The 25,357-nt window shown below is 35.9% G+C and overlaps 1 protein-coding gene across 2 annotated transcripts in view; it reads left to right on the top strand.

The window, feature by feature from the left end:
* The window catches only part of herc3 (HECT and RLD domain containing E3 ubiquitin protein ligase 3), a 33,636-nt gene extending 8,621 nt beyond the window's left edge, over positions 1–25,015 (top strand). The window contains exons 6-25 of one of the 2 annotated variants that reach the window (XM_067405408.1): positions 556–647; positions 910–1,040; positions 2,152–2,306; positions 2,761–2,834; positions 3,210–3,334; positions 4,485–4,544; positions 6,557–6,668; positions 6,897–7,086; positions 7,172–7,335; positions 7,525–7,638; positions 8,351–8,374; positions 8,454–8,543; positions 11,022–11,192; positions 12,095–12,238; positions 12,951–13,117; positions 17,621–17,684; positions 20,519–20,601; positions 22,382–22,565; positions 22,672–22,774; positions 23,446–25,015. In XM_067405408.1, the coding sequence (XP_067261509.1) occupies positions 556–647; positions 910–1,040; positions 2,152–2,306; positions 2,761–2,834; positions 3,210–3,334; positions 4,485–4,544; positions 6,557–6,668; positions 6,897–7,086; positions 7,172–7,335; positions 7,525–7,638; positions 8,351–8,374; positions 8,454–8,543; positions 11,022–11,192; positions 12,095–12,238; positions 12,951–13,117; positions 17,621–17,684; positions 20,519–20,601; positions 22,382–22,565; positions 22,672–22,774; positions 23,446–23,654 (2,456 nt within the window). In that variant the 3' untranslated portion in view covers positions 23,655–25,015. The remainder of the gene's footprint in view (positions 1–555; positions 648–909; positions 1,041–2,151; positions 2,307–2,760; positions 2,835–3,209; positions 3,335–4,484; positions 4,545–6,556; positions 6,669–6,896; positions 7,087–7,171; positions 7,336–7,524; positions 7,639–8,350; positions 8,375–8,453; positions 8,544–11,021; positions 11,193–12,094; positions 12,239–12,950; positions 13,118–17,620; positions 17,685–20,518; positions 20,602–22,381; positions 22,566–22,671; positions 22,775–23,445) is intronic. The other variant, XM_067405409.1, reaches the window with a different exon arrangement.
* Positions 25,016–25,357: the final 342 nt, after the last annotated feature.

The raw sequence follows: 25,357 nt of genomic DNA on the forward strand, positions 1-25,357 counted from the left end.
AAGGTCTGCAAAGTTACAAAGCACAAAATCACTCCAAAGGGAGTTATTCTCTATATCAGTGTCCACTGTTTCTGAACTCCCTATAAACGCCTCCATTGTAGTCTTGGGTTTTCTGCCGGGAACAAACATCTCTCAGTATACCTTATTTAAATAATTCCTGTCCAAGGCATATGCAAATAAAGGGGTGAGACATGGTTTAGTTAGTAGTGTGTTGAATCTCACAGATATGATAAGGGGCGTGACATTTCCCGTACACGCTCGAAGCGGTTGACCAATCACAAAACACTGGTCCAGCCGACCAGTCAGAGCACATTGTGTTTTTGAGGAGGAGCTTCATAAAGACAGGAACTAAACAGAGCCTTACTGACAGACTGGGAAGAGAGTTGCTGCAACAATGTCAAATATGTGAAAAATAATGTTTTTTGAACATTCAAGCATGAAAACCTGTTCTAGTAGACCCCAAAAACAAAATCAAGACTTTGAAAAAGGGCATAATATGGCCTCTTTAATAGACTGGCATAATGTTGCCTGATATTTTTGTCTGTAATCTCATAGACCGGGCTGTTCCCTGCCACATCAAGTTCCTGCGGTCACAGAAGGTGGTGTACATCAGCTGTGGAGAGGAACACACCGCTGCCTTGACAAAGGTGTATTGCAGTATGCTGAAAAACACATGCTCCAATCATTTTTAAAACAATTTTTTAAATATTTTAAATATTATCAAGTTAAAAATTGAGACAAATTGCTACAGTTACTTGAACAATCCATTAATTTAATCTTTAATCTTTTTTTTTAATGATTGTTTCTAAGAATTTTTGTTGAACTAGCTTGCTAAAAGTTGTTTGATTTCATTTTTGATTTTCGGTCTGGAGCATTGAAGCATTGCTGTTTGTGCCGTGTTTGTTTTAGGAAGGGGGTCTGTTCACATTTGGAAACGGTTCAAGAGGACAGCTGGGCCACGATTCCACCAACAACGAGCCTCTTCCACGCAGAGTTATGGAGCTCATGGGCACTGAGGTGTCTCAGATCGCTTGTGGGCGGTAAGTATATGTACTAGACAAGATGCACATTCTGTGTCCATCTGTTTCAGAATGATGTGCTGTTTTTCTTTGAAAGTGTTAGATTTTGTTTGTGTCATATCCAAAAATATATACTGATAGATAATGCATATATTTGTTCTGTTCAAAAGTTTGGGTTCATCAAGATTTTGTTTTTTTTAAAGAAATTAATACTTTATTAAGCAGGGATGCATTAAATTGATCAAAAGTGACAGTCAATACATTTAAATAAAAAAAAAAATTGTTTCAAATAAATGCTGTTCTTTTGAACTTTCTATTCATCAAGAATGCTGAAAAACAATGTTTCACGGTTTTCACAAAAATATTAAGCAGCAAAACTGTTATCAACATTGATAATAATAATAAATGTTTCTTGAGAATCAAATCAGCATATCAGAATGATTTCTGAAGGATCATGTGACACTGAAGACTGGAGTAATGATGCTGAAAATTCAGCTTTGATCACAGGAATAAATGACATTCTAAAATATATTCAAATAGAAAACCGTTATTTTAAATTGTAATAATATTCCACATTTTCTTACAATTACAATATTTCACAGTACTTAGTTACTGTATTTTTAATCAAATAAATGCAGCCTTGATAATAAGAGACTTTCAAAAACATTTAAACAGTAGTGTACATTATTCCATTTGAAAAAGTATGATTTAAAAATAAATGAATGTACATTAAATTGTATTATATCATACACCTGATCTCTGGAAATCAACATCCATTGAAAAAATATGTATGTTAACAATTAGTATAGATAATTATTTAAATGAATCAACTATTGTATGCTGCCACTAATTTGCAGGAACAAAAATATGGTGTAGAAGCATAAAAGATCGTCATTCTGCAGATGCTATTATCCATGACTTGCTTTGCACTTATTACAAGGCCATTTCTTTACAAATACTATTTATACTCCTCCATAACCTTACTTATTATCACTCAATTGCACCTCATATCTCAAGCACTGTGCAACATGCATGCAATAGTTTTTTTGGTTTAATATCGTTTTGTGCATGCAGTCATCAGAAAAGAATGAGATGGGATATTTCACAACATGTCTCTGTGTGTACGTCACAGGCACCACACCCTGGCATTCGTGCCCTCAACGGGCCTGGTTTATGCTTTCGGCTGCAACACTCAGGGCCAGCTGGGCACAGGCCTCCGAGGAAATGCAAAGAGCCCACTTCCTGTCAGAAACATCCAACCCCTGTGCATTGGAAATACATACACAAGTACGTACATATGATCACCAGGCCATTGTGGAACATTCTCTATGGATTACATAAATCCTCTAAATAAGTGATAACAAGCTAAATGTTAATTACAACTTACCTCTAACTGGAGTGACAGGGATAGTCAGATATTAATAGACGCAGTTGAACCTTTGTAATGCGTCTGATTGGTGAATCTTCAAAAGCTGTTTGAATGTGTAAAAAAAAAAAAATAGTAATAATTTGTAAATTAGTCTTTTTTTCTCCTTCAGGTTCCTCTGATATGTAAGCAAATATTATTGAAATCACAAAGTCGACATGCATTTTGCAGAAATGTGCCTGTATCAATTGTAGCTTCTCTTCTCTAAAAGCACATTGTTTATTTAAAAAAGTCTTGGGGTTTCTTTACAAATGATTCTTCATGTTCTTTTATATAACTATAAAAGGAACCATTCTATATGTTCTTTTTCTATAGAAGCCGAGCGCTACACCGTCAGTAAAATTCACAGTGGAGGTGATCACAATTTCCTGTTGTTGTCTGCCAAGGAGGTAACCTTGCTGCTTTTCGCTGTAGTATCATCAGAGCTGTCATCAATGTATTCCTCGATATCTTCTCATGAATTGAGTAGTGTGTACCTGCTCATACAAATGTGATGCATTTGATGTTTATTTGATCAATCTTATCTGCAAGTTTGATTGGTCAGTAGCTACTGTTATCCACATGGTGGCGCCGATACATCAATATAATGGTTTTCGGGATCAGCATAAAGACTGATGCCCTGTTTTGTTTCATTAATTTAGTTTCTGTGTAGGACAATTAGGAATTTGCCCAATTAACACTGAAACACTTGTTTACAGCCGGAGTAAATTTTGCTCTGGGGTCATCATATTACATTTCTAAGTGTGTTGTGTGTTTGAGAACAGGGTTTATCTTGTCCTGAGGATTTCCGCATCATAAATAGCACCAAAAGCATCGCTCTGATTAATTCTGAGAGTCTGGACAGCTGGAGGATGAAGCTCCATGACAACAGCGATTCAAGCATCACCAAGTGAGTGTATGACTTCATCCGGTTTACAGTTATGATAGAGGCCTTACGGAAATATTCAACTTTAGTAATGTTTTATCATTTCTAAGGCAAAATTAACTGCATTTTAAAATATTTAACTTTCATAATATGACACACACTACCATTCAGTCAGTAAGATTTTTTAAATGTTTTTGAACAAAATCCTCACCAAGGCTGCATTTATTTGATCAAAAATACAATAAAATCATGATAAAAATCATTTTATCAATAAAATTGATACCGGTGATCAAAGCTGAATTTTCAGCATCATTACTCCAGATTTCAGTGTCACATGATGCTTCAGAAATCACATTTCTGATTATTATCAATGTTGAAAGCGGTTATGCTGCCTAATATTTGTATGGAAACCATGATAATTTTTTTTTTAGAATTCTTTGATGTATAGAAAGTAAAAAAACAGTATTTATTTTAAATATAAGCCGTTCATGTTGTGTCGTTGCTACGGAAGAGGATTAGGGTCAAGCAATAATAACAAAATAAAACCATCTCAAGATTAAAGTTGTTAAATTTTGAGAGAAAACTTGTTAAATTTCGAGAAAAAAGTTGAAATAAAATGTTGAGAATAAACTCATTAAATTATGGGAAAAAGGCGTTAAATTACGAGAACAAATTCGTTAAATTATGAGAAAAATGTCGTTAAATTACAAGAAAAAAGTTGTTAAATTACAAGAACAAATTCGTTAAATTACGAGAAAAATGTCGTTAAATTACGAGAAAAAAGTCGAGATAAAATGTTGAGAATAAACTCATTAAATTATGAGAATAAAGTCATTAAATTACGAGAAAAAAAGTCGTTAAATTATGAGAAAAAAATTGTAATTTAACGACTTTATTCTTGTAATTTAATGAGTTTATTCTCAACATTTTATCTCGACTTTTTTCTCGAAATTTAACTTTAATCTCGAGATGGTTTTATTTCTTTATTATTGCTTGACCCTAATCCTCTTCCGTACGTTGCAGAATGAAAGTGTCAATTTAAAAATTTTTAAAAATATAAATTTTATATATAAATTGAAAAAAAAAAACACCTTTTTATTTTTTGTTTTTTACACTGTATAAATATATTGATTTGAATTCAATGCTGATTACAAAAATCTTCCCGTCCTTCTAGTGACATCATACTCCTGTTGTCCTCAACTGCATGTTGGAATGCCAGCTTTTTGGACCAAAGGTGAGCAGTTAAGATGTTCCTGCCTTGCATTCCCATGTCAAAAAGCATAAGTGCACGGGGTAATGCCATGGAGAGTGGAGCGCCTTTCCATAGGTGACTTCTGCTTAATGTCAGGAGGCAAATTCTTCGCAGGCACCCGCAGGGCTCCTGGTTACAGCTCTGTGTGTAAAAGAGCAGTCCCTCTTTCAGAGCAAATGTGATTCGATGGGGATCTTATTCTGAAGAGAGACTCTAGAAACCTCATTGTGCCTGATGCAGTTCTTGATGTTCATAATCTGCACTGCGGCCGAAAACATTTCAAGAGATTATCTGGTTACATAAGGAACAACTGGTGTTGCTGCCGTTCAGACAGGGTATTATGATTTCTGAGGTCAAGTCTTCATTTTATAATGCGGTTTTGGATATTTGATTAAAACTCAGCTGTGCACATGTTCCAACTCCGGGTTGGCGGGCATTTGGAGCGACACATGGACTCTATGGCACACAATGAACTCTAGATCAAGAGTTGAGGTTTCTGTAGAAATTTTCACTGCTGACTGGGCAGCTTTATTTCTACAGATTGAATTGGATCAAACTGATTTGGAATTAGATCAAGAAAATCTAATTAAATAAAAAATCACTGCCTGAATTGAAATGAATCAGATAGACCAAATCCAGTTAAATCTTATTGAAATAATTCTGATTACTCAGTCAAATTAAAAATGAATATGATTGGTCAAATGCAGTTGAATTGAATTAGTTTTAAATGAGTTTGATTGATCAAATTCAATATAATGAATCAGATTATTCAGATCCAGTTAAATGTAATTGAAAGGAATTGGATTGATCTAATCCAATTGAATCAAGTTGAAATTAATCAGATAATTGGATCAGACTCCATTAAATTGATTCATATCAAATAAAATCTGAACGACCAAATAATCATACAAAGACATGCAAAAACAAGAGAGAACAAACCAAATATTAATAATTGATTATGTTGTAATCAATGTTTGCTTTTTCCTGTGAGCTTTTTATTTTTTGTTCTTCCCATATATTTAAAATATTATATTTAATATAAAATATTTTCCACATATTTTGATGGTTTAATCAAATTTGTATGGTCATTAAAAACAAATATCCTCCCTCCTTTCCATCTTTCCTTTCAAAATTGCAAATTTAACTTGTAAAAATCATGTGAGACGCCTCTGAGAGGTCATAATACCAAATCATTCCGATGCCAGACTTTGGCTCACATTTGAGATGCTGTGCAACGAAATTGGTCCACTGGTTAGTCCAGTTATCCAATCACATCCACTGTTGATTCAAAGTCACATGAGTTTTTTTGTTGAGCATCGAGGGATTTATTCTGTAAATGTGTTTCCATCTTAGTTCATGCACATCTCTTCTTATCGAATAAAAAATTTTTCCACCTAAATTGAGTGCATACATTATTTAATGTGCATTTTTAGAATTTATTTATCTTGATATCCCAAAAATGAGCATAAAAATAGGTGATGGAAACATAACTATTGAAACTGGACACATATTAATGTCCTGGTGTCGTTTATTATAGATCAACCATCTTACCCGGACATGCTTAAAATACACTGGCCTCGGTTCATATTGTCATGCGTATGGGGTTCACCGGTCTGTAGTGCAGGATCAGCATCAGGCTTAAACACCTGCAGCTCTGTATTTACACCCAGCGTGTGATCCTACTTTCATCCCTCCAGAGCGACAGACACAGATAAAGAGCAATGGAGAGGACAGGCCTTAAATCTCCTCACCTCAGATCCCTCTATTTGTTCATCTGTTCCTTAACCAGTTCCCAGGCCAGGACCCACTGTTGCTTGGATATACTAAATCTCAATGTTATATGTTTCCAAATGGTTTTAACTTATATAGCAACTAATTCAGCAAATGCATTTTTTCTAATCTTAAATTAGTCAATTAAATTTGTACAGTATTAGATTTCATATCTTTTTGCAAACCAACATTTGGAAACCAGTTTTCACTTGCTGTTTTCACAGTGATGACGGACATTTTAAGACAAACCCCAAAGTCCCGGGCATCGATTTCAATGCCGTTAGGCTGCTTTTTGAGACGCTTATGAAACCAGCCTTCGCAAGACTTTTGGAGCAGGTGTGTGCTTTGATATGTCACCATAATCATTTATTTAGGTCTTTAATGCATTGCGTACTTGGAAGGCAATTACTCTGCTGCGAACATTAGCATGTTTCTAAAACATTCAAAGCATTCAAAAGAACAGCATTTTTATTTGAAGTACAAATCTTTTGTCTTCACTGTCACCTTTGATCAATATATATATGTATTTTTAATAATAAACCACTTTCAAATGTGTTCTTCTAGGCCACAAAGAGCTTTGAGAGTCTCCTAATCCCCCAACTGCCCTGCTCTCCTCCTGACGTGGAAGCCATGCGGATCTACTTGATCCTGTCTGAATGTCCCGCTCTCCAGGACTCCAAAAACTACATCTCTCTCACCATCCCTCTAGCCATGGCCATCCTCAGATTAGACGCCAACCCTAGCAAAGTGCTCGGTATGACGTCGCCAACATGTTCCACTGCCCAGCAAAGTTCAAGATTAAAAAGTCTTTTGAAATGAATCTGTATGCTGTTTCTCAGATAACTGGTGGTCTCTGATGGATTGCGAGGTTTTCTCCAGACTAGTGGAGATGTACAAAAGCATCGTTGTGTTTCTGTTGACTGGCGGGAAGGCGCTCCTGGTGCCTGTGTTTCTGGAGAGCTACACCAGTGCCGCCCTTCGACTGCTGGAGAAACTTCACAAGGTACAGCCAAAATCCACACAACAGATTTCGGTTTTAATGAGTAAACGATAAACTGCTTATTAATAACTTATTAATTCCCCAGCTGAATTGCTGTTTTTCATCTGTTTTTGCAGACATACTTGCAAAATTTAGCTTGCGTTGTTGAATGATAAACTACTGTTAGTGACGGATCCAAGTATTTTGCTGCAGGTCAATCTGAAAGCTCATCATGTGGAATACAACCACTTCTACATCCCTGATATCGCCACCCTGGTGGACATCCAGGAAGACTACCTCAAATGGTTTCTGCGCAAAGCTGATATTGTGCGTATATTGCTGCACGTAGGCCTTTTGTAGATGAACAGCATTTATAGATGCTTGCTAAGGGTTGCATATTTGCATGCAAGTTATGTTTCCATTCAAAGTTGCAAATTTAACTCATGTAAAACAATTGCAAACAAAGCACCATCCTTACTTCCTGGGACATTGGTGTAAAATATCGGGGCTCTTTTTCTGTACATCAGATGAATGTACATGCAGATGAAACGCAATAAACATTATCTTGGCAGATGCTTAAGTTTGAGAAGGGCATTCCAGAATGACCAACCAACATTTGAGATGCTGTGCAATGCGATTGGTTTGCTGGTTAGTCCAGTTATCCAATCACAAGTTTTTTTGTTGCGCATCCAGGGATTTATTCGGTAAATGTGTTTCCGTCGGTATTTAATGCGCATGTCTTATTGGATAAAAATATTATCCGCCTCAATTGAGCGCAAGCTTTTGATGCACATTTTTAGAATTTATGTGCATCTTAGCATTTTCATCCATTGTTTTATTTTTTTTTATGCGATAACCCAAAATTTTTATAATAATGGATGGAAACATAGCTAATGTTAATGTGAACATGAACTAGACCCCACTATGTACACAAAATGTTATCGTTTCACATAGACATCTCATATCTTGATTAGCCCAAGCTGAAAAATAAAAGTACCCCATAATTTAACATATATATTCTCCTTTTGTTTTATTGTAGAAAATGCGATACCCTCCAGTGCAGGTTTGTTGATTCAATAACTCAGTTTGTTTTTAGACAATTGTGATGGTCTCAGCTTGATCATCTGAATCTTATTTCCCAGGGTTCTGTCACGTTATGTGCCTATCCGTTCATATTGAACGCGCAAGCCAAGACAACCGTGCTGCAAACAGATGCTGAGCTGCAAATGCAGGTAAAAAAAAAATAACACAACTCAACACTCAACTCTGAGTTGTTAAAGGGATAGTTCACCCAAAAATGAAAATTTGATGTTTATCTGCTTACCCCCAGTGCATCCAAGATGTAGGGTGACTTTTTTTTTTTCAGTCGAACGCAAATTATGATTTTTAACTGCAAACGCTGCCGTCTGTCAGTCAAATAATAGCAGTAGATGGGAACTTCAACTATAAGAATGAATAAACCTTGCTTAGACAAATCAAAATTAAACCCTGCGGCTCGTGACGACACATTAATGTCCTAAGACACAAAACGATCGGTTTGTGCGAGAAACCGAACATTATTTATATCATTTTTTACCTCTAATACACCACTATGTCCAACTTCGTTCAGCTTCCTGTTAGTGAGGTCAAAAAACGCGTTGTGATGACGGAAGTGATGTCTCGCCCATATACTTCAATGAGCGCGAGACATCACTTCCGTTGTCAGAGCGCGATCAGAACTCACTAACCGGAAGTTGAACGAAGTTGGACATAGTGGTGTATTAGAGGTAAAAATTATATAAATAATGTTCGGTTTCTCGCACAAACCGATCGTTTCGTCACGAGCCGCAGGGTTTAATTTGGATTTGTCTATGGAAGTTTTTTCGACTCTTATTGTTCAAGTTCCCAATCACTGCTATTATTTGACTGATAGACGGCAGCGGTTGCAGTTAAAAATCATAATTTGCGTTCGACTGAAGAAAAAAAGTCACCTACATCTTGGATGCACTGGGGGTAAGTAGATAAACATTTTCATTTTTGGGTGAACTATCCCTTTAACTTGCACCACCGTTCAGAAGTTTGGGGTCAGTAAGATTTCTCAATGCTTCTGAAAGAAGTCTCTTATGCTCACAAGTCTGCATTTATTTGATCAAAAATACAGTAAAAATAGTAATATTGTTAAATAGTTTTACAATTTAAAATTACTGTTTTGTGTTTTGCTAGTTTAATGTTATTTATTTCTGTTTTCAGCATCTTAACTTGCTTTAATTTGGTGCTCAAGAAACATCTGAATTATTATCAATGTTGAAAACAGTTTTGCTGCTAAATATTTGTTTTTGCTGATAAATTTTTTCAGGATTCTTTGATGAATATAAGATTCAAAAGAACAGCATTTATTTAAAAGAAATCGTACTGACAGCAAACTTTTGAAATGTTGTTAGCTTTTACAAAGTAGTATTTTATTTCCACTATTTTTTTTTCATATGTTTATAAGCATTATACATTTTAGTTCCAAAAATGACTTGGTTTGACAAACACAATGTTTCCTATTAAAGGTGCCCTAGAACTTTTTTTCAAAAGATGTAATATAAGTCTAAGGTGTCCCCTGAATGTGTCTGTGAAGTTTCAGCTCAAAATACCCCATAGATTTTTTTTAATTCATTTTTTTTAACTGCCTATTTTGGGGCATAATTAGAAATGAGCCGATTCAGGGTGTGTGGCCCTTTAAATCTGGTGCTCCACACCCCAAGAGCTCGCGCTTACCTTAAACAACATACAAAAAGTTCAAACAGCTAATATAACCCTCAAAATGGATCTTTACAAAGTGTTCGTCATGCAGCATGTCTAATCGCATAAGTACAGTGTTCATTTTGATGTTTACATTTAATTCTGAATGAATTTGAGTCTGTGCTCCGTGGCTAACGGGCTAATGCTACACTGTTGGAGAGATTTATAAAGAATGAAGTTCTGTTTATGAATTATACAGACTGCGAGTGTTTAAAAATGAAAATAACGACGGCTCTTGTCTCCGTGAATACAGTAAGAAACGTGTAACTTTAACCACATTTAACAGTACATTAGCAACATGCTAATGAAACATTTATAAAGACAATTTACAAATATCACTAAAAATATCATGATATCATGGATCATGTCAGTTATTATTGCTCTATCTGCCATTTTTCGCTATTGTTCTTGCTTGCTTACCTAGTCTGATGATTCACCTGTGCACAGATCCAGACGTTAATACTGGCTGCCCTTGTCTAATGCCTTTCATAATGTTGGGAACATGGGCTGGCATATGCAAATATTGGGGGCGTACATATTAATGATCCCGACTGTTACGTAACAGTCGGTGTTATGTTGAGATTCGCCTGTTCTTCGGAGGTCTTTTAAACAAATGAGATTTACATAAGAAGGAGGAAGCAATGGAGTTTGAAACTCACTGTATGTCTTTTCCATGTACTGAACTCTTGTTATTCAACTATGTCAAGATAAATTCAATTTTTGAATCTAGGGCACCTTTAAACAAAGAAGTTAAAGTGGACATATTACATTAGTTCATGTTACAGTTACGGCCTGGCAAAATTATGATTTGCTATTGGTTTCAGAGCAGATACAGAGGATGTGCTCTGCATGAATAGTACTATTATCGTCTCATAAATATACACAGGGTTTATGAATAAGACTCTTATTATTTGACGTGTTTTGCCTGCTTCATTACTGTACAGATGGCTGTAAGCGGCGCTAACTTGCACAACGTCTTCATGCTGTTGACAATGGAACCTTTGCTGGCAAGAAACCCTTTCCTTGTGCTTCACGTACGAAGGAACCACTTAGTCAGCGATGCTCTCCGGGAGCTCACAGTCTACAATGATGTCGACTTGAAGAAGCCGCTCAAGGTTTGTCTTTGTCATTCCAATGCACATTGTAGCATATTTTGAAGAACCACCCACTTAGACATAAGTTTGACTAACATAAAATCTTATTAAATTATGCCCCTTTTCACAAGATGTAATATAAGTCTCTGGTGTCCCCAGAATGTGTCTGTGAAGTTTCAGCTCAAAATACCCCAGAGATCATTTATTAAAGCTTGTCAAATTTGCCATGCCTTTAATTGCAAATGAGCTGCTGCTCCCTGCCCCCTTTCCAAAAGAGGGCGGAGCTCTAACAGCTCGCGCTTCGGTTGCTCAACAACAACAAAACTGAAGAATCTCACGCAGTCAAAATGAGGATTGTCAGTAACGGTGTTCAGCCTTACATTGTTCAAACCGGAGTCGACACTGATGGAGAGACTCAGGAAGAAGTTACAACTTTTAGAATGAATCTGGATGTTTCTGAATGGTTAGTGGATAAATTTATGTAGTTGATGCGGAGTTGATTCATCATGGAGTTGAACTCATCCACTAGTATGTGCCGTCATGTTAATCTTTTGTGCAAATCCAGCGTTAAATTGACCCTCGTTTGTGAAGCAGTTCGGCGTAAAATGACGGCATGGCAATGACACTATCTTACAACAGCTCTTCCTCTTCTCTTCTCCCCCCCTTTGTTGTGTGTTCTCGAGGGTGGCATTTATGTAAATTTTTTGGGTTTGTGATGTCCCCAACCCAGGAAGAAGCTCCTTGTAGTCCCTACCAGCCTTTTGTTGTAGTCCTTAAAAAGCGATTTCTGTGAAAAAAAATACCTCCCTTTGCATTGAACTTTGAGCGTTGTAACTTTGCAGACGTTTTTGCTCAATAAGCAACATTACTAACTTAAGTAAAAAAAAAGAAGTGAAATCATAATTAGCCTTTAATAATTGCAGGTCATCTTTGATGGAGAGGAAGCTGTGGATGCTGGAGGAGTCACCAAGGAATTCTTCCTGCTCCTGCTAAAAGAGCTGATGGATCCGATCTATGGCATGTTCACGCAGTATTCAGACTCCAATCTGCTGTGGTTCTCTGACAAAGTGAGTTCAGCCTTAGTTACTACTACAGAGTTCAACATTACATGATAAACTTATAATCAACGAATTTAAATGAATAGTTTTATATTTCTTCATTGTTTTGGATTGTCATTCACAATGGGATTCTAGTTCTTTCCCTCACTAGAGCCGTTAAGTACACAGTCTTGTACCTTTGTGTTTTTGTCTGACTTTTTGCTTTAAATAAAAGTTTGTAATTTTGTTTTTCACTTCGTAGCTGGTTGGTTTGTTTCATGACTTATAACGCTTTTAACAAAGACTTTTTAAAAAACTATATGGAAAATTACTTTCAACGTCGCTGAAAAAGAGGGTGGGCACTAATGCACTCTATACAGTAGGTGTTTCTCAAAGTGCCGCGTGATTGAGAACATAAACACAGATAATCTTATCGGCCTGGCGATTTTGAAATATCTGGACCAGCTCAGCTGTTTTCATGCAAACATGATGATCCTGCTGGATTTTTCTATGGCATGATGACTTCCAGAACACTTCAGCTGTGTACAAAACAAGACTGAGGACTACACGTGATTCGACAAAGTTTAATGAGTTCAATTTACTTTCTCTGCTGGAGAGACTTTGTAGACAAACATTCTTGGATAATTAAAGGGTTGTAATGGAAAGATGGCTTTTAGATAAAGAAATCTTGGTGACATCAGTATTTTTATGTATAACTCATGTCTGTGCATTTGCATTGCAGTGTTTTGTGGAGCACAACTGGTTCCACTTGATTGGGATCATTTGTGGTTTGGCCATCTATAACTCTACTGTGGTGGACCTGCACTTTCCCCTGGTGCTCTACAAGAAGCTTCTAGACGTTTCACCCACTCTGGATGACCTCAAAGAGCTTTCGCCTACAGAGGGAAGGTATGCAACATGATGCTTTTTTTGACTGTCTTAAAAGTCAGCATGAAACAGAAGGTGCAATAGTCTTTTCTACCCTACTGTGACATATTTCTGAGTAAAACAGCTTCTTGAACAAGAAAAAATGACTTGATTTCATCCATGGAGAATTTATTGGTTGATCGGATCACTGTGGTTTGCTATTGGTTGATCTCATGTGAGTGACAGGTTGTCCCGCCCTCACGCCAGTAAACACATCATGAATTTAAAAAATAATAATTATGTGCACACATACAATTTTTATAATAAATATAATAATACTCCACTATTCCATAAAATAAGAATTGTCCATTTTGATTTCATGGTGACTTTTTGTTCAAAAATGAAAATTCTATTATGACTTAAAAATGGCATAAAAGTAGTCCATACAGACATAATTCACAAAAAACCTTCTAATTCGCTGTAGCTCTCTATATGAGGTAGGGGAGTTTTTAAAATAGGTATTCCAGAGTTGCCGAATCCAACTTGTTCAAATTAAGCCTGTCTGTATCTAAACTTGTACCACTTAGCTCTTGTAGGCAACATGTTGTTGTTTTTCCACGAAAAGTCATCACTCGCTAATCAAATCAGCTCGGCCTCCCACAGACCACTGTATCACAGCCCTCGTTAGACCAAATCAATGGAGTTCCTGTGACCCCTGAGGCTTTACTGAGAAATCGAAGTCCTAAACGGACTGCACAAACCAGTGAAGAGGAACAGTTTTGTCTCATTTTTCGCCCTACGCGCTGTGTCCTTTGCCACTGCATTACAAAAACAAGTTGTTTTTTTATGTAACATTAATTAAAAGCCACCCAAAAAGCTTTTTGAACTGCTCAAGTTTGTGAGTCACCATCAGACCACTAAATGGTTACAGAAGGAGATCAGCCCTGCTCAGAGTTGATGGCTGGTTGAAGCCTGTAATCGTGTTTGTGGTTTGCGTCTTCAAGGCTGTTCCCCACATACTGTAGTTCATGAGTCATATCACCTTATGAAAACAGCCGTCAGCAGACCTTGACCTGGCAATTACAACTCCATGGTGAATGATTTTCTTGTGTGCTAATGCGTTTAAAAGCATCAATGATTAATTGGCTTCCTCTCAGTTAGATGTGTTTGACACTGCTGCCACATTGTTGGATTTATCCGTGGACAGTTTTAATCTGATCAACAGCTGAGGAACAAGATTTACAGCAACATGAATTTGAAGAGAATACTCAACTTATTTGATTTAAAATAGCAAGTATGCAAATACAGACTAGTGTTGTTGTACTTTTGAATTTTGAGGTTTTATTTCTATTTTATTTTGAGTTTGTCTTTAAGTTATTTATTTTATTTAGTTGTTTAATTTATTTTATAAAATGGTTAGTTCCTGTCCTTGATTCTGATTGGTCAATAGCTGTGTTTTATTCACGATAAAACACGGCTATGACTGCTTCACCCTAAAAGTTCTGTGTATCACTACACAACACACTTAGCAACCACTCTTAGCAACGTAAACTGTATGTTCTCAATTGATATTGTTCATTGAAGCTTACTTTATTATGTAGAAGAGTATTGTGAGAAAGAGATCGAGTGAGCGAGTTTATTACCTGCATTCAGATTTAGCATTTTCCTTCAGGTCTGTTCTATGTTCATAAAAAAAAATCTGTTTAAATATCTGATGTCTTATCTTGCCCTTTTAACATTTAAGGGGTTTACCCATGACTGACAGCGCTAGTCAAAACATTTATCAGTTGCGTCTTGTTCCGTGTTCACAACAATTCAATCTTTTCAATTTAAATGTCTTCGTTACTGACTGACGCACTCATAAAGACAGTCTTTTGCTGCCATCTAATGGCGTGAAAATGTAACTTCTGTTGCTGTTCACGGTCAGGGACTATTTTTCCGGCGGAAGGAATGCTTTTAGAAAAAGTTTACTTCATGAAAGTTGCATTGATACATATTTCTGGCTTTAATATTTGTATTGTGTGGTAACCGTTTTATAAAAGCAATAAGGTACTTGAGGCTAGTGCTGTATTGTGAATAAGTCACGGCTGAAGGAGATGTAGGCACGACGCGAAGCGCCCTTATACACGATACAGCACTCTCTTATTGCTTACTTAAAGTATTAAATTGTAATTTTTAATTTTGAGCTGCATATTTTTTAGTTAACTGATTTAAAAAGTAGCATTAAAGTGCCCCTTTTATGCTTTTTCGTATATTAACTTTCATGCAGTGTGTAATATAGATGTTTGTGAATGTAAAAGTTTCAAAGACGAATAAATGCAGTTATTGCACAATTAATGCAGTTATTGTCTCCCAAAAGAAGGAAAGGATTCTGAACTGCCTGAAATGAGTCATAAGTTATTCCTGGCTGACCAATCACATCAGACTAGGTCATCTGACCAATCAGAGCAGAGAAGGCTCTCAGAAAGGAGGTTTCAATCTTTATTGAACCGTTCCAGACACTTTGAGAAAATACGTGATGCTGCAATGTGTATTATAAGAAAATTAAAGTGTTTTTTGACCTTGGATGCATGTAAACTTATTGTAGGATACTCCAGAAACAACATTAACAGCCTTTAACACTAGAAGTCCCAGAGAGCAGCCATTTGGCTTTTCTACCTATAAAACCCGCAGGACAGCCGATGGGCTGGAAGCTTTTAGGCTAATATCCTTAATCAGCTGTGAACAGTTGCTTTTGTTATGTAAACAATGTGGGGCCATGCTGAGCCACTTGCCATCTTAGGGAGAAATCAACACACATGTTTTTTTTTTCCTTTGTTGCTGAGATCTATTGATAAAAATAGTACAAAATAAAATAAAGAAACCAACCATTTGTACACATATTTACAAATAATGTTAAAAAGTGAGTGAGTACATTCCAGAAATCACTCACAACCCTGGCACTGCCTGGCAATATATTATAAATACATTTTGTATATATTCATTATATATTAATCTTATATTTGAAATACATCTTAAGTCCATTTTTAAAAGTGTTTGAAAGATGGGTTCAAGTGTACTACAAGTGGTAACTAAATACATTTTTCTATACAGAGATAGTATGTTAAAAGCACATTTTAGTTCAAATTCATGGTGTCTCAAAATAGCACAGTTGCGTACACTTAGATGTTCTTAAGATTATCTTAAGAAGTACTAAAGAAGAGCTTTTAGTATATTAAGTACAAAATAAGTGCACGGAAATAGAGCACTGTACATTATGGAAGTGTAAAAGTGTACTAAAATAAAGTGTATTTTACTGCACTTTTTTTTTCACCTGGGTAGACACTCCAACACTTTCCGTTTGCATTAAGATTATTTTTATTACCACACTGGCAGATATTGATCATTTTACTTAAGTAAAATGCACTTAATTTAGATCCCCCCAGGAAACAAGACTAAATATCATATATAATTTTCTCATATAGAAAATCCATCTTGATTTAAGATTTTTTTTTTTAAATTTACTTGAAATAGGATAAAAAAATACTTAGTATGAAAAGCATTTTTGCAGTGTGAATGAGTGAGTTAACTTTTTAAACATCACTTGCACTCCCTCATTTCAGGGTTAACATACTCAGAGTTTTCACTTAACCTCCTTTCTGAAACCGGCCCATGGTCAATCAAGTTCTCTGCTTTTAGCAGCCCTCCCTCCCCCACACATACAAACAAGCCACCAGCAACCATTCACACACACACACCCCCAACCCCCCTGCAGATTGCTCAGGTAATGACCATATTTACACATGAATTGATGCTAATGATAGCCAAAAGACTAGCCAGTTAGCATCCACTTGGCTAAAGGAGGGTTACAAATCTCTGGGACTTCTAGTGTTAAAATAACATATTAGGGGCACTTTAAATTTCTCAAGGCTGTTTATTATTATTATAGGGACATTTTCATGTTTAATGCAGGTGGGTTATAAAATTAGTAACCTTTACAATATATTCTAAATCAAAAACTATTTTTTGTGTTTATTCTATTTTTTTTATCACACAAAATGTTACTGTGCTGGAAACAAACCTCAGTACTCAAGAGGGCAATAAAGTTACCTTTAAATGCTATGAACTTTAAACGTGAAGCGGGTGTATTCATGTAGCTACCTATAAACGTGTCCTTGTTTTGAGACCTCAGTTGAATCTGTGTTCTGAGTTAGACTGGCTGCTTATGTAAAAAGCAAACATCATGATTTATATGAGGTTTATAATGTCATAGGCAGAAGAGTGTCATTTGTTAAATGTAGGAGATGATGTGTGTCCCCTGTCCCTGTTAGGGTAAGCCAGGGGTTTGCTTTTATACCCTACAGCTGGTGAGCTCTTAGCTGCGATTACAGGAGACAAAGACAATTAAATGCCCGTCGAAGACTCTAGAGATAAAAAGAGACATTGATGATAAAGTTTGGCTTGGACATCTGTCATAATGACAAATGGATGTATTTTACGTTTTACAACTGCTGCAAATTTTCACTAAATGTTTGTTGTTTGCTGTTTGTGTTCAAATGTGTGCAGGAGTCTTCAGCAGCTGCTGGACTATGAGGGTGATGTGGAGGAGACCTTCTGTCTGAACTTTGCAGTAAGTTGCTGGACACCAAATTAAACACGTCCCCTCAAATTATGCCATATGTAGTCAAGAGTCTGATTAGCAATTCACAAGTTTTAGTAAAGAAACTAATTCAACTGAACCTATCCTTGATATCACACACATGCTGCCAAGACACTTATTTAAATGTGTGCTTTTACATCTGGAAGATGAAGAGAATTTGCTTATTTGCCATATGTCCAGTCAACGTTTCCTGTCAGATGATAGAACGATATTCAGCAGATGTTTTTGTGATTTATGATTTAGAATTAGGGCGATAGAGATGAAAAATCGCAGTATGTTCCAAGCTTTTGACAATATTAGCTCTGAAATTGCTTAAATTAAAAGAAAATAAATTGGAATTGTATATTAAAATAAATATTAATGCCTGAACTAAAGAAACTTCAGACTTTTCAGTAAATTAATATGCACTCATATTTATTTATATGTACCAGTATATTTATTCAAATATATTCTGTTTTAGAAATAAAAATATAATACTTTTATCGTTCGAAGCCGTTGTAAAAATCCCGAAAACATACAGCTGACCGCATTACATAAGTATCGCTGCGCCTAGTGATAAGGAGTCGACTCTAAAAGAGTCGATTCCTCGACTCTGAATAGCCCCAGAGTCGGGGTCGACTCCAGCATGTGAATTGACTCTCAGTGTCGACTCTGTTGCTGTGTGCGAAATCGCTCACTTGTTTACTGATTTTTGAATCCCTAGTCTATAGTGCATGGCAGTTGAGTGCACTAGAAGCAAGGAGTGAACAAAATGAAGCGAGTAATTCAGACACTTGACGAATCGTGTCAGAGAGCTGTCGCAGAAACTTTGTCACATACATTTATCCCACATGTAGCTTACTTTAGAAATAGATAACAGTCATAGTGTCTTTAGTTTGTAATTATACATGCCTCCGTGCCTGCTTAAGTATTGATGGTCGCTTATATTCATGCAACAAACATTGATTTCCATGGTTAACATGTTTATAATCATTAAACTAACCATAAATAATAATAAAAACTCACATACATAAAAACACATTAATAAGTGTACATTATTGTATGCATCTTTGCATGTATTGTATTCATTTTAGTATCTTTAATTCTCATCTCCAAGCACTTATAAGACAATGATCATGTGCATTCAGCGCCACCCGACCATTATAATGAGATGAATTCATTAAAGAATCCCTTCTTTCTCGTTTATTAAATTCGGACATAATTTTTGTTTAATGTTTAATGAGCGGATTTTCGTGTCGGGGAAAAGTAATTAAGTGTGTAAGGACTGCCATCTTGCCTTATTTATGACCCTGTTTTGACTCCTACAGTCGAGTCGACTCCAAAAAACCTGAAATCAAACACCCACTTAGTGTGTCTGTCTTAGCAACCACTCTTAGCAACGTAAACATATGTTTGTTCCCAATTGATTTTGTTCACTGAAGCTTACTGTATTATGTAGAAGAGTGTTGTGAGAGTGATATTGAGTGACCGAGTTTATTACCTGCACTCACATTTAGCATTTTCCTTCAGGTCAGTCCTGTGTTCATAATAAAAAATCAGTTTGAATGTCCGCTGTGATCTTGTCCTTTTAACATTTAATGGGTTTCCCATGCCCTGCTGACACTGACAGCGCTAGCCAAAGCATTTATCATTTGCGTCTTGTTCCGTGTTCACAACAAGTTTCAATATAAAAGTCTTTGCGATCGAGTGCCTCGCTCATAAGGACAGTCTTTGCTGCCATCTAGTGGTGTCATAATGTAACTTCTGTTGCTGTTCATGGTCAGGGACTATTTTTTCCAGCGGAAGGAAGGCTTTTAATGATTTTAATTCATGAAAGTTGCATTGATACATATTTTGTGGCTTTAATATTTGTATTGTGTGGTAACCGTTTTATTAAAGCAATAAGCCCCGTGAAGCTGTGGTTTACAGTGAATTAAATTAACAGCTCTGCGTCGTGCCTAACAACGTCCCTTAACTGTTATAAATTCACCGTAAACCACGGCTTCTAGGTGCTTATTGCTTTAATAAAATATAATCTCATAAAATAACATAGAGCTGATTTGTGGCCTATAGGACATTCCAAATCTGTGTAGTTAACTAAAATTAAAACAAAAATTAACTTTAACTTAACTTATATTAAAAATTGTTTTAGTAATTGAAATAAAGCTGAAATAAAATAAAATACAAAAATTAGTAGAAAACTTTACATTAGTAAAAAACTCTTGCCTTGGTAGCTAACTGAAATAAATTTATGATGAAGTACTAAAATGACAAACTTAAATCTGAAATAAAAACTAATTGAAGCTAAATATATATATATATATATATATATATATATAAAAAAATTAAAATGACCAAAGTAGGTAACAAAATGAGTAAAACGTAACTAAATTTTAATTGAAAACTGAAGATATAAAAATTAAAAAGACAATTAAAAATATTAATAAATAATATAATAGTATATAAAAGATGCTAATATAACAGTTTCAAATTGATTACAAATTTAATGAATGAGTTTTAAACAAGATCCTTTTAAAATGTGTCCATCTTAACACTCATACTTGCAAGTTGTAAGGAGTGAACCTTTTAACTGTTCAAATTTACACTCTAATTTTACTGTGATATTCACAATGTTGTTTAATTTAATAGCGCCAACTAAATCTTTACTAATATATCCTAAATATTGAACATTTCACCCAATCGTTTATTAGTGATTCTTTCCTGATGGTGATCGAGCATTTGTCACAGACGTGTGTGTTTACTGGAATGCTTGTGTTAGACAAACCAAAATGCTCAATGACAAAATGTAACCACTGTATCCACAGATTACGAGAGAGTATTATGGGATCACAGAAGTTAAGGAGCTGGTACAGGGCGGGAAGAACATCGCTGTGGACAAGACAAACAGGTGCAATTGTTAGCAGTAAAGAGTGTGGTGTGTGTCTCTTTAAATGAAGGTCTGAAAGAGGTCATGTTGTTCCTGCCTGTGCTCCATATTTCAGTGTCTGTGGGAGTGAGAGAGAGTGCGTGTGTGTGTGTGTGTGTGTGTGTGTCAGCGGTGACAAAATTGCACAGTTTCAGAAGCTGCAGGAACAGATGGGACAGCATCAATGCAAATCCAACCCAAACCCCAAAAAAACATGTAAATGCACACACATTTGTGATGTATGTAGAATTGTTGCTGCATTCAAGGGCAAATTTCAAATAAAACAATAAGTGGAGATTGTATGAAAAGAAAATGGTGAACGTGTTTGTTTGAATTGTGCATGTTTTGTTTGCATATGTGTGTGCGTCCTGCTGTCTGATGGTGAGATTAGGCAGAGGGCCAGTTATCTTGAGCTCAGATCAAGGCCCGTTCCACACACACACACACAGATCACATTCTTCAGCAAACCTGACGCTGCTATATGACCTCCTGAAGAGATTACAGGCCGTTAGCTCAGCTCAGAATTTCAATCGTAATTCACTCGGTCTGGTACGTGAGTGCATTTAAATCCTCAAGGGAAGATTTTACAAACTGTTGACAAGCAAATATTCCCTTTCTACACATTTTCTACATGTACAGTAGAATCATTGCTGATATTAACTAACTGGTAAATTCATCTCGGCAACTAGCACTGTCAAGAACATGTCACAAGGAAATCAAAAGAAGGAAATGAGAGATTATATTATGCATAATGAAAATACAGGCTATTTTAAGCCCACAACATGTTTTTTTTGTTAAGACAATTCAGCAATGTGGTCAGATAGTTTAGTTTTTGATCTCTTTGATCCATGTGATTATATTCTCATTACTTTAGTTTCTCATTAGATAGTACATATTTTTCATTATATAACAATCATCTTTTTTAAATAAAAATTACTGTAATACCATCATTAAAAAAAAAAAAAAATTAATCAAAATGAAAACAGCAAATGCTACCATGATGTATAACTACATTTAAATAGTAATATATATATATATATATTTCCCATAAACATTTTGTATTTTATTTTACTAGAAAATTAAGCATATTTTATTAACCAAACAACTGTGCCATATATATATATATATATAATATAAAATATGCTTAAAAGTTTGTGAACCCCTTGCAGAATCTGTTTAAATGTGAATAATTTTAACAAAAATGCATGTCATTTTTTTAAATGTAAAAATAAAAAAAAAACATAAAAAAAGTTTTATAAATATGACCCAATTCTTTTGAGAACCTTTGGTTCGTTATACTGTGTGTGGTTACCTGGATGATCTATGACTGTTTTTTTGTTTTGTGATGTTGTTCATGAGTCTTTTGTTTGTCCTGAGCAGTTAAACAGCCCAATATTCTTCAGAAAAATCCTCCAGGTCCCAAAAATTCTTCAGATTTCAAGCATATTTTGCATATTTGAACCCTTCCCAGCAGTGACTGAATGATTCTCTGATCCATTTTTATAAATTCAGCTATTTTTTTGTCTTGTGGATTATATGTAAACATATTTTATGTAAAATATCTTACTCAGGACAGTACTAAATAAAAAAAAAAAAATGTCACATTTTGTATGATCTCTCTTATTAAAATTATTCACATTTAAACAGATTCTGCAAGTGGTTCATGAAGCAGCACTGTGTGTATGTGTTTGTATGTATATATATATATATAATATAAATTGTGTTAAGAAAAATGTCTTGTTTTTGTATGTTCCTCTCTCAGGAAAGAGTTTGTTCAGGCGTATCTGCAGTATGTATTCAGTGACGCCGTACAGGAGCTGTATTCGGCCTTCTCCAGCGGTTTCCTGAAGGTCTGTGGTGGGGAGATTCTCTCTCTCTTCCAGCCCTCTGAGCTTATGGCCATGGTGGTGGGCAACAACAACTACAACTGGGAGGAGATGGAGAAGGTGGGACACAGAGCGGTGCTCCAAATTTTTAACACACACTAACTCAACATTCATATTGATGCCTTGTGTTTTTTCATGACTTTGTATCTCTTCTTTTTCCTCCCAGAATGCCTCCTACAAGGGCGAGTTCTCTGCATCCCACCCAACAGTTAAGATGTTTTGGGAGGTGTTTCATGAGTTTCCCTTAGAGAAAAAAAAGCAGTTCTTATGTAAGTGAGAGACAACTGCGTAATGGTTTGTGCTACTGAATGTAGAGTCACACCAAAATTTATGCAGCCACCTTGAACATGTCATTCATTAATACAGTTTATTTACTATAGTTTAAAAAAAATGGTTATAAAATATGACAAGATCTTAATTATGTCAGATAACACTTGAGTAAAACATGGTCAGGTCAAAGTGTCTGAATAATTTTTGGTAGTCAGTTTTACTGGTAGTCCACTGTATGAAGAATTTTTGGCGATAATATGTCACAGTTTACTTTATTTTGCTATCCTCACTTGCGTAAATGAACTATAGTGTCCTGCACCTACTAGTAAAAATATATCAAAAATGTCTATTTTTGGTTTGACTGTATAATATAAACAGTCTGAATGGAAAGCCTATTCAAACCAAAAGTGAAAATCACAAATCTATATATTTATGCACCTTTATACTATATTTTGCGCTCCTTTGATCTGCCATCATCCAACTTGCGGAGAAGAGTTTGGCGTTTCAAGTAAAGGAGAAACATTATCTTTTTCAAACTAGCTTCAAGTTTTGTTGAATGCTACTTGGTTTAAAAATAACTCCTGTGTGAGCGGTGCTGGATCTTCTTTCGCTAATGTGACAGCGCCTTCAGAACGCAGACAAAACAAGTGTTGTTTATGTGCTCCCACAGTGTTCTTGACCGGCAGTGACCGCATCCCCATCCACGGCATGGCCAGTCTACGCATCGTCATCCAGTCCACTGCTGCGGAAGAGCACTACCTTCCTGTGGCTCACACCTGCTATAACATGCTGGACATGCCCTGCTACCAGACCAAAGAGACCCTGCGGCACCGGCTCACACAAGCCGTGGAGCAGTACGAAGGATTCAGTCTGGTCTGAGCAGGAACTACGGAGGTGGCTGTCTGTATGCTGGCACTGCACTTTAAACCTGTGGAGAAATGGAAACGAACGCTGCTCTCGCATTTATTTTACCACAGAAGAGCACGTCCAGAATCTCATGCGAGTAAATCTATAATTTTCCTATTTTTACAGACTTGATTCTTGACTTGCTTATTTGGTTGCATCTTGAGATGTGCACTTTTGTTTTGTTTTTTTCTAAAATTTATATTTTTTAAATGACAAAAATAAATTATAAGATTGGGATTAGTTGAGTAGTTGGCAAAATAAATTAAAGACTTGACTTTCTTTATATTTTTTTTTCTGAATATAATTGTTTTTGAATCGGATTTCAAAACCGATAGGTTGCTCTTGTCTAGGCCGTGTTATTTTGCCGTTTTGACTTTAAGGAAGGAAACAAATTTGGAACATATTTACTAGTCTAAGCATATGAAATGCCCACCAAAAGCTCAATATAGAACAGATCCATCACAACCCTCTAAATTGGGGGCTCGTCCGGGTTCAGGATGGTAGCGATAACACAGCCCCATCAGCACAGTACACCATTAAAGGCCCAATACATTAAAAGAGTTTAACTTGAGTAACCCCTTTTGTTTCTGAGCTTTACCCTTTCAGCTCATGCTCAAATCGGAAGTTAAGCATTTTCGCACCTCCTGTATCCATTCCAGCGGTTTTCCTTTTATGTACAGTAGAAAGTAATCAGTATAAAAGTGTCTCTTATTAAAGATAGGCATGCATGAGCATGTCATGCCCAGCTGCTTTTCGGAAATATTTAAATTAACTAAATCAGATTTCTCTTAGGATGCTATGGGGTTCAACTGAGGATGTGATCCAGCAATAACTACTGGTTGATGTATGACGTGTACTAGTTATGGGATTTTAATTACGTTTTAATCCAGCAAATGTGAATATTCTAACAGCTGTGTTCTTCCAGTCAGTCCATTGCCGCTTTCAATTTACTCCTTCTTGTTTCACAGGAAGGTCATATGCTGTAAAATTAGGTTTTCTACTCACATTTTCTTTCTGATGTTGGGTTGCAATTAAAAATGGACCAGAGTTCCTCGGTGGTTTCTTGAGATGGGGGATGATAAGGGACTGTTGAGACCACGGTGATGTTTTGCATCTAGCTGCATGAGATGTATTTGTTTGTATATGATGGAAGGCCATATAAAGAAGTGTGTTTCTATCCAACCTATTCCTTTCTGTCAATGTATGCAAACAAGGGCTTCTTAGTGGCTACTGATGCATTGTTATTTTAGTAAAGTATATTTACTTTTATAGCTTTCAAATGGAATATATTGTTTTATCTATTTTTTTCCAAAACAATAAAATTATTTCACCTCAAGCGTTTTCTTGCACTTAATGACTCTGAAATGAACACCCAACACCAGCATAGTCAGAAAAAATATTTTGGTTTTATATCATATGTACAAAATACAAATACAATCATGTACTAAAATGTACACACAGTATTCATCATCTTTATCCATCATTCTTGTCACGTTCAGTAAAAACAAAATTCACGCTACAATTTTCCAATCTGGAGAATAAGAGAAGTGGGTGACGTATTCAGTCGGTTTGTATCCACGTTCACCAGGCGCAAACGCTCAGTGAGGCCCCATAGGTTTGCTTTCTATTGCTGGCTAACAATAGAGATGTGTTGAGGGGATTTGATCCACCCACAT

This window comes from Chanodichthys erythropterus, chromosome 12, assembly GCF_024489055.1.
Source record: "Chanodichthys erythropterus isolate Z2021 chromosome 12, ASM2448905v1, whole genome shotgun sequence".
Classification (NCBI taxonomy): Eukaryota; Metazoa; Chordata; class Actinopteri; order Cypriniformes; family Xenocyprididae; genus Chanodichthys; species Chanodichthys erythropterus.